We start from the raw sequence: 15129 nt of genomic DNA on the forward strand, positions 1-15129 counted from the left end.
CAGTGAGAATCCCAGTGTAACAGAAATGCCGAAGTAAGCACCATTTGGAAACACTCCTTTGCATCCAGTCAGCCTTTTGCCTGGATTAGCCTCCAACTCGACTACATTTTGAGGAGCCACGTAAGTAAGTTCACAGGAAAGCCGGGCCAGACAGAAAGAACATGATAGAATCAATATTCTTGCAAGGAAGGGTCCCCACTTTGTTATGTCCCTGAAAGACAAGCTTACCTTGTGGTTAACTCAGTATCATTTACAACTTCAGGCTTCAAAATGGGCATGAGAATGTGAGGACGTAAAAGGGACTTGATCAGCTTGATCAGTACGAACAGGAAGCCACAATGCCGAGGCAGCCATTTCCGGGGAGAAAAGGAGTCCCCAGGCAACCAGGGTTCTCCTCATGCTTCTGCCAGACAAAGAAGATGCAAACCTAATTTCAGCCCTGAGTCATGCCCCCAGCCCTGACAGTGTGCAAGCCATTTCCAGATTCTGAGACAGAATATGCAAATGGGGATGGAGAGTCAATAAGAAAACAAAAAATGATTTTCTCATCAAAGGTCAAGAAGGATGAGGGCTTTTTGCCTCCTCTGTTCTTCGCCGGTTCTTCTTCCTCTTCCCTCTCACCAATTCTCTCATTATCGTCTATCCCTGAGTTCCAACTCAAGAGAGGGGCCAAGTCCAGAAATGGATTCTGCCAGGCAGAGAGCATACCTGTTACCTCGCTGGTCTCTCAGCCGCCTCATTTCTCTCCCCACCCGCCCATCCCTTTGGGCTCCTGCTTTAGCCACCACACAGCCTCAACTGTGGCACTTCTCAGCTCAAATGCAGGGAACAGCCTCCCCCTGCCCTCCTAAAACCAGTCATAGTAACATTACTGCACGTGTGCTCAGTACCAGGGACTGCGCAAGGACTTTTCCTTTATTATGCCCAATGCTTCCAAAGACTCTGGGAGGATATTATTATTCTTATTATTGTTATTATCCCCAACGTTTTGCAAAATGCACATTAGGTCACATCTGGATTTTCGGCTTTTTTCCCCAGCATTGTTCCTTAAACCCCAACCAAACTGACCTTCTCAACTGTTGCCCGTTCAAGCCTGGTAGTTCTTTCCCTTTGGTTCCTGCTTGTGGTTTCCTTCCAGTGAGCATGCTCTCTTATTTCAGACTTATCCTTTTTTAAAGCTGATCTCAAACACACTTCCTGCAGGAGGACTTCTCATTCCTCTTGGCCAAAAAGAGCACGTTCTCTTAATTATCACAGATACTCTTGTACCACCTTTCAGGACCTCCGTTTGATCTTTTGCATCTCTCTCTCTTTCTCCTCTGCTAGACTGCCCATATTTTCAAGACACTGAATATCATGACACTGATGTCTGTGTTTGGCATTAGGCACACAACACACATTTGCTCAAAGAGTGTCACATGGGTAAATGCCAACCTTGAGGAGAAAACCTAATCTCTGTAGTGTCTTAGACATCTGCTTCTCTCATTGATCAGCTTACTTTTCCCAATTTACCTTTTCACTCACATGTAAAAACCAACATCAAAGTAAGCCCCCTACAGTATTATATCATTTTTCAAAGTACATCAAGTGATGACTATTTTTTTTTAATTTTTTTAATGTTTATTTATTTTTGAGAGAGATAGCCAGAGACAGAGACAGAGTGCAAGCAGGGGAGGAGGAGAGAGAGAGAGGGAGACACAGCAGGGAATCTGAAGCAGGCTGCAGGCTCCAAGCTGTCAGCACAGAGCCCGATGCGGGGCTCGAAATCACACACCATGAGATCATGACCTGAGTTGAAGTCGGATGCTCAACCGACTGAGCCACCCAGGTGCCCCTAAATGATGACTATTTAATCAAGGTTCTGGTTGGCTCCACAGTAAATGGACCCTGACAAGAAATTAAGGGAGAAATCTATACAGAAAACTTTCTGTGCCTATACAGGTTTTCCAAGATTATCCACATTTTCATCTAGATGAGTTTGCACATTAGGAGAAATATGTTAGTATTTTGCTTCATCCTTTTCCCTATCCCTTTCCAAAAGTGGTGACAATAGCCACAAGAAAGAGGTGAAAATGTGGAGATGTAGAAAATAAAAGGATTTGTGAATTGATCTGATTTATTACTGCTACATTTCTATAGCAGTAACCATCTGAATATAAAAAGAAAACCAGGGCACCTGGGTGTCTCAGTGAGGTAAACGTTCAACTCTTGATTTCAGCTCAGGTCGTGATCTCATAATTTGGGGGAGGGAGCCCCACATCAGGCTCTGTGTTGACAAAACAAACTCTGCTTGGGATTCTCTCCCTCCCCCATTCTCTCTCTCTTTCCCCCAAAACGGATAGATAGATAGATAGATAGATAATTTAAAAAAGGAAATCAGTTCCCCAAATATTTCTTATATTAAGAAGTTTGATATTAAGTGGAATGTCCTCTTGGATTTATCTTTTTTTTTAAATTTTATTGTAATTATTTGGAGTTGATATGTAGAATTTAAAACCTGACCAATCTTGCCAAGGTTGTAAGAGAAATCTACTACCAAGTATAAGCAAGGATAGTATTCAAACAGTAGTCTTACCAATTTTATTAAATGTCTTTATTTCCTAGATGCCAAATCTTAAAAAGAGCTCAGGAAACAGAATTAACTTGCTCTTTTCCATAACTTTTGTGAATGTTGGGCTAATTGCTAAACTCTCTAAGCCTCATTTCCTGTATTATAGAAATAGGTAATATCATATAACTCAGAAATACAACGAGGAATACAAGAAATAGTATGAAATACCCCAGTGTCATACGTGGTTCATAACCACACGTGTTAGTTTCCTTTTTATTTATTTTTTATATTTTGAGCGAGAGTCTCTAAAATTGTCACAAGCACATACATAATTAATTGAAAAAAAAAAGAAAAGGGTTTTGTTCTTGAAATGATGGTCATGAAAATATTGTAAGACAATTTATTGGAAGTATGGATGAGATTGGGGAGGAACACAATAGGAAGAGGAAGTCCTCCAGGTTATTTTTAAATACACCAGATTTCAGTTTATATTGGTATTTGCATATAGTGTCCCTTCCAACCTCATCTTGATAAGCAAGACCTTAAAGAAAGGCTTTTCTTGAAATTTTGGTCAAAAAAACATTTCAAATTAAAAAAAAAATCTTCATTGAAAGAAATAACATTTATTATTTTTTTTAATGTTTGTTTCTGACAGAGAGAGACAGAGACAGACACAAGCAGGGGAGGGGCAGAGAGGGAGGCAGACACAGAATCCCAAGCAGGCTCCAGGCTCCGAGCTGTCAGCACAGAGCCCGACTCGGGGCTCGAACCCATGAACCGCGAGATCATGACCTGAGCCGAAGTCAGATGCTCAATCGACTGAGTCGCTCAACCACCCCAACATTTCAAAGTGATCATTGACTTTGCCAGGACTGAAAAGAATTAGGAATCAATCAGTTACTGACCATATGCTATGTTCTTTTTAAAATCACATCTTCTTCCCATTTCTGCTTCTCTGCTCTATTCCGTGAATGTCCAGCTTAAGGGGCTACAATCATGATCTGGTCCTACACCCAAATGCCAGGTGATACCCATACACAGCCACCCAAGATCTGAGACGCTTACGTTAAAAAGTTGATTTGTGAATATATGAACGATGAAGTTTATCTCTCTCCTTTCACTTACAAATGTATATCCAGAGGCTCTGAGGGCTCTCAGGTTGCCGTTCAGAAATTGGAGAAAGAAAAACAGAAACAGGGATATGTGAGATACTTTCAAATATGAAAGAATATTCACTTCTGTTCATTTGTATTGATCAAGTCCTACATATCACAAATATGCTTGAAATTTCCGGCATATTATTTAAATGCTGTATTTCCTGTTCCTCCTTTAAAGCTGCTATATGTGAGAAGGTATGCAGACAAGCAGAAGATGTTGGATTTACAAATAATACATTTATAAAAATACGTGTAACAAATGCGTGATATATAAACATATGCATCAAAAGGACATTCTTTATAAGATTGGGAGTGGCATGTGAGGTCACATGAATCTTCATGAACCTCCAAGAACAGTCAAATCCTATAAGTTGAGCCATATACGATGCAAAACAGGACCCCAGTATTTATTAAATGTATTTAAAATATAAATAAAGAAGGAAATAATAGTATGGGGCCACATAATTTTATAATCACTGAATTGGCAAAATCAATCCGAATCATGTCAAATCTAGCAGGGGGCTATATTTGAAAAGTGCTAGGGGTTCCCCGGGTGGCTCAGTGGGTTAAGCATCTGACGTCAGCTCAGGTCATGCTGTCACAGTCTGTGAGTTGGAGCCTCGTGTCCAGGCCTGTGCTGAAAGCTCAGAGCCTGGAGCCTGCTTTGGTTTGTGTTTCCCTCTTTCTCTTCCCCTTCTCTCCCTTCCTCTCTCTCTCTCTCTCTCTCTCTCTCTCAAAGTAAATAAACATTGAGGGGTGCTGAGAAAGGTATCACACTAGTAAGATAATTTGGGACTCATAATGCCCATTGAAGTGGTCATTAAAAATTAAAAACAAAATACTGTAGTGACATGGAAAAAAAAACACCCACAAAATGTACCTGATGAGGAATATTTATTTTTGCTGAAAATATCCCACAATCACACACGGTATCATGAACTATTTTGCTTAAAATATTCCATAACATCTCCTAGCACACCGTAAATCAATTTCTTTATTTTTTCGCAGACAAATCTTTTCAGACTTCCCCTTCTCACTCATGATCATGCAGCTGAATAATGTTAAATTTTTCTGCTCCAGTTGACAGGGGATCCTGTTAGGAGGAAAACAGTGTTTGTCATTTTCTTGCTTCTTTATTTGGGCATGTTGCTGGGTAACATTCTGATCATTACCACTGTCAAGGCCCCCCGGGGAACTCAGGAGTCCCGTGTGAGTCTTCCTAGCCCACCGATCCTTATCTGACACCTGCTTCTGTACTTCCGTAGCCCCTAGAATGATTGTGGATGCCCTTTCAAAAAAGACCACTATCTCAGTGAGTGCGTGATACAGGTCTTCTCGTTCCATTTCTTTGGCTGCCTGGAGATCTTCATTCTCATCCTCATGGCCGCTGACCGCTATGTGGCCATCTGTAAGCCCCTGCACTACACAACCATCATGAGTCGACGGGTCTGTGCTGTGCTGGTGGCTATGGCCTGGGTGGGGTCCTGTGTACGTTCTTTAGCTCAGATTTTTCTGGCCTTGAGTTTACCCTTCTGTGGTCCCAATGTGATCGATCACTATTTTTGTGACTTGCAGCCATTGATGAGACTTGCCTGTACAGACACTTATGTAATCAACCTACTCTTGGTGTCCAATAGCGGGGCCATTTGTACCCTGAGTTTTGTCATGCTGATGTGCTCCTATGTTAACATCTTGTATTCTCTGAGAAACCACAGTGCTGAAGGGAGGAGAAAAGCCCTCTCCACCTGTGTCTCCCACATCATTGTGGTCATCTTGTTCTTCGGTCCTTGCATATTTATATACACACGCCCTGCAACCACCTTCCCCATGGATAAGATGATAGCTGTGATTGGAGCGCCTGGGTGGCTCAGTCAGTTAAGGGTCCGACTTCAGCTCAGGTCATGATCTTGCGGCTCATGAGTTCAAGCCCCAGGGTCCGGCCCCGTGATCAGGCCCCACCGTAGGGCTGCAACCAGCAGCATCTGGCTGCCACCGGCTCTGTGCCGACCACTAGGAGCCTGGACCCTGTTTCAGGTTCTGGGTCTCACTCTCTCTCTCTGCCCCTCCCCCACTCGCGCTCTGTCACTCTCTCAAAAATAAACTTAAAACAAAAAAAGATGATAGCTGTGTTTTATACAAATGAGAAATGTTTGCTCAACCCTCTGATTTATATGCTGAAGAATGCAGCAGTGAAAAATACCACGGGAAATTATGGCGCAAGAAGTTGATCTCAGATGGCTAAAAATGAATGGAAGTTTCAAGTATTTCTTCATAGTTTGGGCATACCTAGAAGCCTACAAAGAATATAATATTTTTTCATGTTTATTTACTTATTTTTGAGAGAGAGTGAGCACAAGCATGAGGGGGCAGAGAGAGAGAGAGGGAGACACAGAATGTGAAGCAGGCTCCAGGCTCCGAGGTGTCAGCACAGAGCCCCACACAGGGCTCAAACCCATGAACCGTGAGATCATGACCTGAGCCGAAGTCGGACGCTTAACCGACTGAGCCACCTGGATGCCCCAAGAATATAATCTCATGGTTGAGCTAATATAATCCTGTCCTGGGGGCATGAACACTACTTCTTTCAGGAAAATAAGCAATCTGAATACAGACTGGTTGGTGTTAAGTCGGTTTTATGTAGAGGAATAGATAGCATAAGGTACAAACAGGTATTAAGGTCTACAACTTAGATACCCTTCACCATTCTGTCTCCAACTGTCTCGTCTAAAAATTTGTGGTTTTGATCTAGTGCTTTCCCTGCCCCTCTTCATGTCGACTCTTGGTGTCTTCTGCTCTTCTGTACCACCCTATAGACTCACAACCACAGACTGGCAGGCTTTCCCTCATCCAGTGTCCTTCATCAGGCATTTCCATCTCATCATATCTGACCGTTAACCTTCAATTTAGTTGTTCTTCCTGACTTGACAGAAAGTATCAAGTAATTATTATTCAAGTAATAACTATTACTTGAATATTAATTATTAAATTTAAATTTAAATTATTAATTTAATAATTTTGAATTATTAATTATTAAATATTAATAATTATTAAAGAAATTATTCAAGTAATAATAGGAGCTTCAAGTTGTAAAGGATAGTATGCAATCTAATAATCTCCCTTCCAGTCCTTGGGGTTATATTCTGAAATCTTATGATGTGTTTACCGACATCCTTCTAGAACAGTAACAGGAGTTGGTGAGAAAATTCATGTTTCTGAGGTAGTTCTCTGATACTGGGAAGGCTTTGATGGTTGGGTTTATTATCATAATTGTATCCTCTTGGTAAAATCTACATGATTTCATACTGATTCCACCTAACTTTGAGGGTGTTAAGTTCCCCTTGAATCATACTAATTATAGTAATTTGTTTATAATATTAGTTATTAGGACTGTAGCATAGATGACCGAAATGAAGGACGATTGACATATTTATGTGGCAGAAGGGGAGAGTGCAAGCAATAGACAATAGTGAATTTTAAAATATTAATTATTAAAGCAATACATGAGATAATCCCAAGGAAGATATTTAGGTTTTGAAACAGAAATATTGATATCACAGAAATGAATTATGAATTCCCTTTCTGGAAAAAGAAAAACTGTGGAAATTGTAAAAAAAAAAAAAAAAAAAAAGAAAAGAAAAAAGAAAATCAGTGGGTGATAGAGATTCAGGATGAGAGAAAAAAGGGTAAGTCAGTGGAGCACAGGGCATTTTTCAGGAAAGGAAACTGTTTTGGATGGTGGTGGATATACGATATAATGCATAGGTCAAAATCCACAAAACCCAACCACACCAAGAGCAAATCCTAAAGTAAGCTACAGACTTTAGGAAAACAGCATCAATATTGGTTTGTCAGTGGTAACAAATGTACCGCACTAATATGAAATGTTAGGTGATAGAAATTGTGAGGGGGCTGAACTTCTATATGGGAAATCACTGTACTTTTTGTGTAATGTTTCTGCCAACCTAAATCGGTTAAAAAATAAAATCTTCCTGACACCTGCTTCCGATTCTGTGTCTCCCTCTCTGTCTGCCCCTCCCCTGCTCGCACTTGGTCTCTCTCTCACAGAAATAAAAGTAAACATTAAAATTTTTTTAATTAAAAAACTAAATCCATGTAAAAACTTATTCATGAGAATATGCCATTACAATGTTTAAGATATTTTATTTAAAATTCTATACAAATGTATCATATAAGTACTTCTTTTAAGTCGCATATTGATGCCCTGAAATCCTTGACAGTTTATGCTGATGCGCTGTACAAAGCTCATTCATGAATATAAAATAGCATATTTTCTGCGTGTGACTTTTAAAAAATTGAGATATTCTAAAGTTGCAAGCATGAATTTGAATGCTGTTAACAACTCAAGAAGAATTTGCCGCAAAACGCTTTAGCTACATTTCACAGGATAGTCTTTAATACCTTTGAGTTTATATGTCAAAAATAGGTCTTTCTCTTTTTTTTTCCATTTATGTTTTCTTTCTTTTTATAACATGCAATTTTTGTCAATATATTCACATCCAGAACCATAGAACTGGATATAATTTTTGTAAATAATTTAAGCCTCATATGATAGCAAAATATGCTTGGAATTTACTATTGAAATCTCGAGATGTATCTTAAATTCTGATATGGAATAATTATAAACTTTACAATTTCAAATCCTCTGGCAGGAGTTTGTGTAATAAAAATGAGTGAGAAAGTGTAGAATCTAAAAGCTCTCATCACAAGAAAATAATGTGCAAACATCTGTGGGGATGGATGTTAGCTAGACTTATTGTGGTGATTATTTTGCAATAAATCATATCATTTTGTTGTACATCTGAAACCAATATAATGCTATACATCATTTATATCTCTATTTAAAAAAAAAAGAAAATGCTCTCAACTTATTAAACATAACATTCACTGTAAGAAGTCCAAAGTGATTTCTATGAAAGTTGTTAGTATTATAGAATGCTAAAGCCTCATTAACATGGAATGTGTGTCTAGATTTGTATCAGAAAACGTCATTAACACTAGATCAATATTAATTGCAAATAATAATTTTCACCACTAATCATGTTTTAAAAGAGAAAGTCATGTTATTAAGAAAGCATAATCATGAAAATAAATAACCACCATTTAAAAGAAGCCATTAAAATGAATCTGTTGTTTAATTATCTGAACCATTATTTCATTTTTAGTGACAATTTTATTTGGTCCAACTAAGTAATTAAACATTCTAGAACATGCCTAGAAGAAGAGTTTTAATCTGGCGATAGTTTTATTTCTTTATGAATAAATCCTGAAACCATCTTTCCACTTCCTCTCTGCTGTGACAGTTCTGGTGAATTTTACCTTCCTCATTGTGTTTTCTGTTCTTTATGCCTCTTTATACACTGTCTACAGACTCATTGTAACTCTTGCATTTTATTTACATATTCTAAAACACTTTCCATTTTATAACCATCTTCTTTTTAATAAAATTCTGTTATCTAGCGTCTTCTCTACAATGATATTTGCTGGGTTTCTTAAGTGGCCTTTAATTAAATCCTATTAAGCATGCAAAAAAGGTCTTTCATAATTTTTTTTCTGGTTTCTGTAGAAAATCTTTTTCAGATGTCTGTTCATTCCAGTTACAACATGATTTGATGTATCTGCCGTTCCATAGTGTATATTTTAATTAATAAAGTGTATATTTTTAAATTTGCTTTAAGTTTCTTTTGAGAGCAAGAGAGAGAGCATACATGTGGGCAGGGGGAGGGGCAGAGAGAGAGGAGAAAGAGAATTTCAAGCAGCTCCACATGCTGTCAGTGCAAAGCAGGAAGTGGGTCTCAGACCCAGGAACCATGAGATCATGACCTGAGCTGAAATCAAGAGTCAGATGCTTAACCGCTGGGCCACCTAACTACCCCAATAAACTTTATCTTTTTTTTTTTTTACTTTTTTTAAGATCTTCATTTATTTTTGAGAAAGAGAGAGACAGAGACAGAGTGTGAGCAGGGGAGGGGCAGAGAGAGAGGGAGACACAGAATCTGAAACAGGCTCCAGGCTCTGAGCTGTTAGCCCAGAGCCTGATGTGGGGCTCAAACCCACGAACCGCAAGATCATGACCTTGAGCTGAAGTCAGAGGCTTAACCGACTGAACCACCCAGGCGCCCCAACTTTATCTTTTAAAGTTGTTTTAAGTTCACAGCAAAATTGAGCAGAAAGTACAAAGAGTTCCATATACCCCCTGTCCCCACACGCAGACAAGCCCTACCACCAGAGTGATACTTTAGTTACAATCAGAAGAATCTGCATTGACACATCGTTATCTCCCTAAATTTATAGTTTCCATTAGACTTCACCCTTGGTGTAGTACATTTTATGTATCCACAACTGTAGTAATATACCTAACAATGCTTTGTGATCCCCCTGCTAACCCTTGGCAAACACTGATGTTCTTGATGTCTCCATTGCTTTGCCTTTTCCAGGATTCCTACAGTTCAAATCATGTAACTATGTAGTCTTTTCAGATTGTCTTCATTCACTTTATAATATATTATTATAAATTATATTATTCAGTATATAATTATATTATATTATTCAGTATATAATTATAATATTCAGTATAATAATAATAATTCTCCACATGGATGACAATTTATTTATCTAGTCACCTATGGAAGGGCATCTTGCTTATTTCCAAGGTTTGGCAGTTATGAATAAAACAGCTATAAACATCCATATGCAGCCAAAAATGTGCTTGCAAAATGTACTTTGGTTTGTTTTAGGTGTTAGACTATATCTTAATTTGCCTTTTTCTAGGCTTTTTTTTCTCTTTATAACAGAAAAGGTCTTTGGTTCTGGATCAAATAACTTTCCACTTATCAATTTTAGGCAGGTAGGGGTTAGTCAACACTTACATTTTATTATTCAGTCCCTTAAGTTTTATGGCAAATGTTTTATATTCTAGTCAGTAGGTGGAATAAGAAATAGTTATGTTTGGACTATCTTAAATTATTGATTCTTGTTCTGTCTTAACTAGATATTTTTGATATTTTTAATATAAATCAGAAGAACTGATCACCAGGAACCACTTTAAAACAGGTTCTACTATTGATCACTTTGTAACACAGATGATTTCTGGGTGCCACTAGAAGAGAAATAAGTGAATGTTCTATCATAAAGACATTCATGATGAGTTAAAGTCATTATTTTAATTGTAGATTTCAACTTCACTACTGCAGAACATGTATCATTTTGAGGACTGGTGTATTTTTGCCTTTATAATTCACTGACTTAATAGCATTGCCTTATTTGCTTTGGCTCAGACAGTTTTTTTCTGCAGGTGATTCTATCCACACCTCCTTAATACTCCGTAAGATTAAGTTTTTAATTAATTCTGGTAAGTGGGAATTCATATTCATTTAGCTATTCCATTAAATTTCTTTCTAATTCTTTTTCTTATGCATTCTATTCATGATAATGATGTTATATAAAGTCTATGAAATATTTCTCAGCATTTTTAAATTTTATTTAAATTTTTAATTTTTTTAAATGTTTATTCATTGCTGAGAGACAGAGAGAGAGTGCGAGCAGGGGAGGGGCAGAGAGAGAAGGAGGCACAGAATCCAAAGCAGTTTCCAGGTTTCGAGCTGTCAGCACAGAGCCTGACACAGGCTGTAACCCACAAACTGTGAGATCATGAGCTGAGCCAAAGTCGGATGCTCAACCGATTAAGCCACCCAGGCGCCCCATCTCAGCATTTAAAAAAAAAATTATTTTGGACCACGTGAGTGGTTCCGTTGGTTAAGCATCTTATTTTGACTCAGGTCATGATTCCACAGTTTGTGAGCTCAAGACCCGCACTGGGCTTTGTGCTGACAGCTCAGAGACTGCTTCCGATTCTATTTCAGTTTCTCTCTCTGTCCCTCCCCCCTACTTGTGCATTCTCTCTCTCTCTCTCTCTCTCTCTCTCTCTCTCCATAAATAAATAAATAAACAAAGCATTAAAAATAAAAAACAATATATAAAATTTTATTTGAGAGAGAGAGAGCGGGGGGGGGGGGGGGGGGGGGGGGGGAGGGGCAAGAATCCCAAACAGGCTCCACGCTGTCAATGCTGAGCCTGATGCGGGGCTGAAACTCATGAACTGTGGGTCATGACCTGAGCCAAAACCAAGAGTCAGATGATTAACCGAATCAGCCACCCAGGCTCCACCCAGAAATATTTCTTAGCTTTTCTTGTCACATCAGGCCCTTTTCGTTTATAAAGATGCTTAGCTGTATGTTTCCTCGGATTAATTGTGTGCTTCCTTCGAAAATAATGTTTGACACCAAACTTTTCTCATCGCGCTTTTCATCTCTGTATTTCTCAGGGTGTAGATTAAGGGATTGAACATAGGAGCGATGATGGTGTAAAATAGAGCGAATATCTTGTCCTCGGGGAACGTGGTCGGAGGTCGAAGGTAGGCAAAGATTGAAGGTCCAAAAAATAAGATGACCACAGTGATATGAGACCCACAGGTGGAGAGGGCTTTGTGTCTTCCCTCGGCCGAACGATGTCTTAGACTAAACAATATAATGACATAAGAAACAAATAAGACAACGAAGGTCACTAAAGCGACCAGACCTGAATTGGCAACCACAAGGACACCAGTGATGTAGGTATCAGTACAGGCAACTTTCAACAAAGGCAAGATATCACAAAAATAGTGGTCAATCTCATTAGGTCCACAAAATGGCAACTGGATGGTCATCGATAATTGAGGAAGAGAATGGAGAGCCCCACCAGCCCAAGCAGCCAAGACTAGAAGATTACATCTTGTCCTGTTCATGATAAGCAGGTAGTGGAGAGGTTTACAGATAGCCACGTAGCGATCAAAGGCCATGACTGTGAGGACAAAGACCTCAGTACTCCCAAAGAAGTGCATAGCAAAGACCTGGAACATGCAATTACCGTAGGAGATCGTTTTTGTCCCCCCTCGTAGGTCAGCAATGAATTTGGGTGTAACACTAGAGGTATAGCAGATGTCCATACAGGATAAGTGGCTGAGGAAATAGTACATGGGTTGGTGGAAAAGAGGGCTGCATCGAATGGAGACGAGGATCAGCAGGTTTCCTGCCAACAGGGCAACATAACAGAATAAGAAGAGCACAAAGCAAAATATTTGTACGTTCTGGTCATACGAAAGTCCTAGAAGAACGAATTCTGAGGTGTTTCTCTGGCTCTCCATATACTTGAGTTTGCTGTATGTGACACTGAAATGAATTAGGTATCTGAAGGAAAGAAAACATAAATTTGTTGGACACAGTATGAACACAATGATATAAAATTTACTAAGTAGCTTGACATGAATATAATATTAATATTAATTATTCTCAATTTATTAAATTAAGCTGTCTTATCATTTTCATTAAGTCTTTTAGTCTATAAAAGTATTGCAGAATAATTCTATAATGGGGATAATGGGAATAATGATGTATTTTTCTCAATCTTACTGGTAATGATTTTTAAATATTTAAATATTTTAAAAATTAAAACCTATTTATCGTTGTTAATTACATTATTATGTAGCAAAGAGTTTTAAAAATGAGCTTAAGTCAAAAAATGCTTTGTTGCATGTATTTTAAATGTGTGTTGAAAGTTCCTATTTTTATCATTTTTTGGTCAAATTCCCTGACTTATCTGGCACTGAATCCTCAGGAAATGCCAATATACCAGACCGAATTGCTAAACTTAATTTGTTTAAAGCACACTCTTTTTTTGCTATGTGACCAAACATTGCCAATGGGTCATACTAAACCAATGGAATTGCTGTTATTTTGGAAAGCAAAGAACGGTGAAAAAGTATACAAGAAAACAAGAATGTCAACTCATGGCTGAAAATTGTGGAAAATATTTAGCAATTTCACTCCTTTTTCTATTTACATTTCATGTGTTAAAGACAATTTTAAAAATACAAATACTGTTTGTGATAACAAACATTAAAGATTGGATAAAAATCATTAAATTGCCCAATTATGGGGGTGCCTGGGTGGCTCAGTTGAGTGTCCTTTAGACTCATGTCATGACCCTAGGGTTGTGGGATTGAGCCTTGCATCAGGCTCTGTGCTGAGTGTGGAGCCTGCTAAGGTTCTCTCTTTCTCCCTCTGCCTCTCTCCCTTGTTCTCTCTCTCTCTCTCTCTCAGGAAATAAATAAATAAATAAAATAAGTTGCCCAAGTACATTTGAATGGTGCACACATCATGGCTCTTGTATTTGAATCTTTTGTATCCGATACATAATTTTAAGACATTATTTAATCAGTACAAAATTAGTCAAGAACTGAGACAGAATGGACTTCCAGGAGTCATCTTCCTCACTGATGAGGAACTCTCTGTCCCCAGTGGGTTTGGACAGCTAGTGCACCTTCTACATTTCTCCAGACCTGATATGACAGTCATATCTGAGCCATCAAGTGTCTATTTAAAACAAAACAAAATAAGAGAATGCTTTTGTAGCAAAGTTATATAGAAACCATCAACTCTAGGGACTCTCAAAATCAGTATCTATGCATTTTATAGTTTTGGAGACTATTATATATACACATACATATATACACATATATGTGCCGTATATCTCTACAGATGTAGGTTTAGATACAGATGATATAGATATATATTCTTTTTAAGAAAGAGACATTTAGGAAATGGTCCTTACTGTAGGACAGCAATTCTGTTTTAAATTGTTATTCAAAACTCTAACTTCACAAAAGAGTAATTTTTAGTTTGTTCCTACTTTTTTTGAAAATAATTATCAGTTACAGAGTATTCAGCAGTTCACCTTTCCTAAAGAGCATTGACAAGTTTTAGGAAGGAAGAGTTCATTGACCTAAATCTACTCATGGCAACTGATGTTGATTCTTTGATAATGAAGTGGAAACAATGTGAATTTTTCAGATACATTTATTTACCTGAAATGATTTGATTTAAAAATAATTATTATACAACAAGACTGCAAACAGATTAAAGGCAGAATTCACCTGACCAATCCAAATCTCTGAATTTATATAGAAAAGACTTAGATCAAGAGAATCTAAGCATTTCTCAGGATGTGAAAGTAATACACTGGAGATGTGGGCAGACAGAAATCCTGATTCTCCCTCAATCTGGGGCTAATTTCATGGGGACAACTGAGAGGGACGTGATGGATGTCGTAAAGGGCAGCAGTGAAAAGACCATTTTGAATCCTTATCTGGGGAGAAAAGAATATGCACGATGGGTTAACAGACAGCCAGTCTGTCTTTCTGAGTATTTATGTAAATAAAGATATATGGACTATTTAATATACATGTTTTTGGAATTCTCTCATTTTTAATCATTTTGAAACAATTTCCATTCAGTTTTACCAACATGTAAATTGCTTAAATCAGAATTCTTCTTTGTTTCTAAATCATCATTGGCATTTAATCCACAA

At 38.1% G+C, this 15129-nt stretch overlaps 1 protein-coding gene and 1 pseudogene across 1 annotated transcript; one reads left to right on the plus strand and one right to left on the minus strand.

Moving 5' to 3' along the window:
- The first annotated feature begins 446 nt into the window (after nt 1-446).
- LOC125911487 (olfactory receptor 4C16-like) lies at nt 447-5950 on the plus strand (annotated as a pseudogene).
- Nucleotides 5951-11971: 6021 nt separating this feature from the next.
- Nucleotides 11972-12907, minus strand: LOC125916188 (olfactory receptor 4P4-like). The gene has a single exon (XM_049622363.1). It carries the CDS (start codon nt 12905-12907, stop codon nt 11972-11974), a length of 936 nt encoding a protein of 311 aa, XP_049478320.1.
- Nucleotides 12908-15129: the final 2222 nt, after the last annotated feature.

Source organism: Panthera uncia, chromosome D1 (genome assembly GCF_023721935.1).
Source record: "Panthera uncia isolate 11264 chromosome D1, Puncia_PCG_1.0, whole genome shotgun sequence".
In the NCBI taxonomy this organism is placed as follows: domain Eukaryota; kingdom Metazoa; phylum Chordata; class Mammalia; order Carnivora; family Felidae; genus Panthera; species Panthera uncia.

What these genes read in the sequence shown, in the direction of transcription:
- LOC125916188 (XM_049622363.1), bottom strand. Translation starts at nt 12,907, where the DNA reads ATGGAGAGCCAGAGAAACACCTCAGAATTCGTTCTTCTAGGACTTTCG.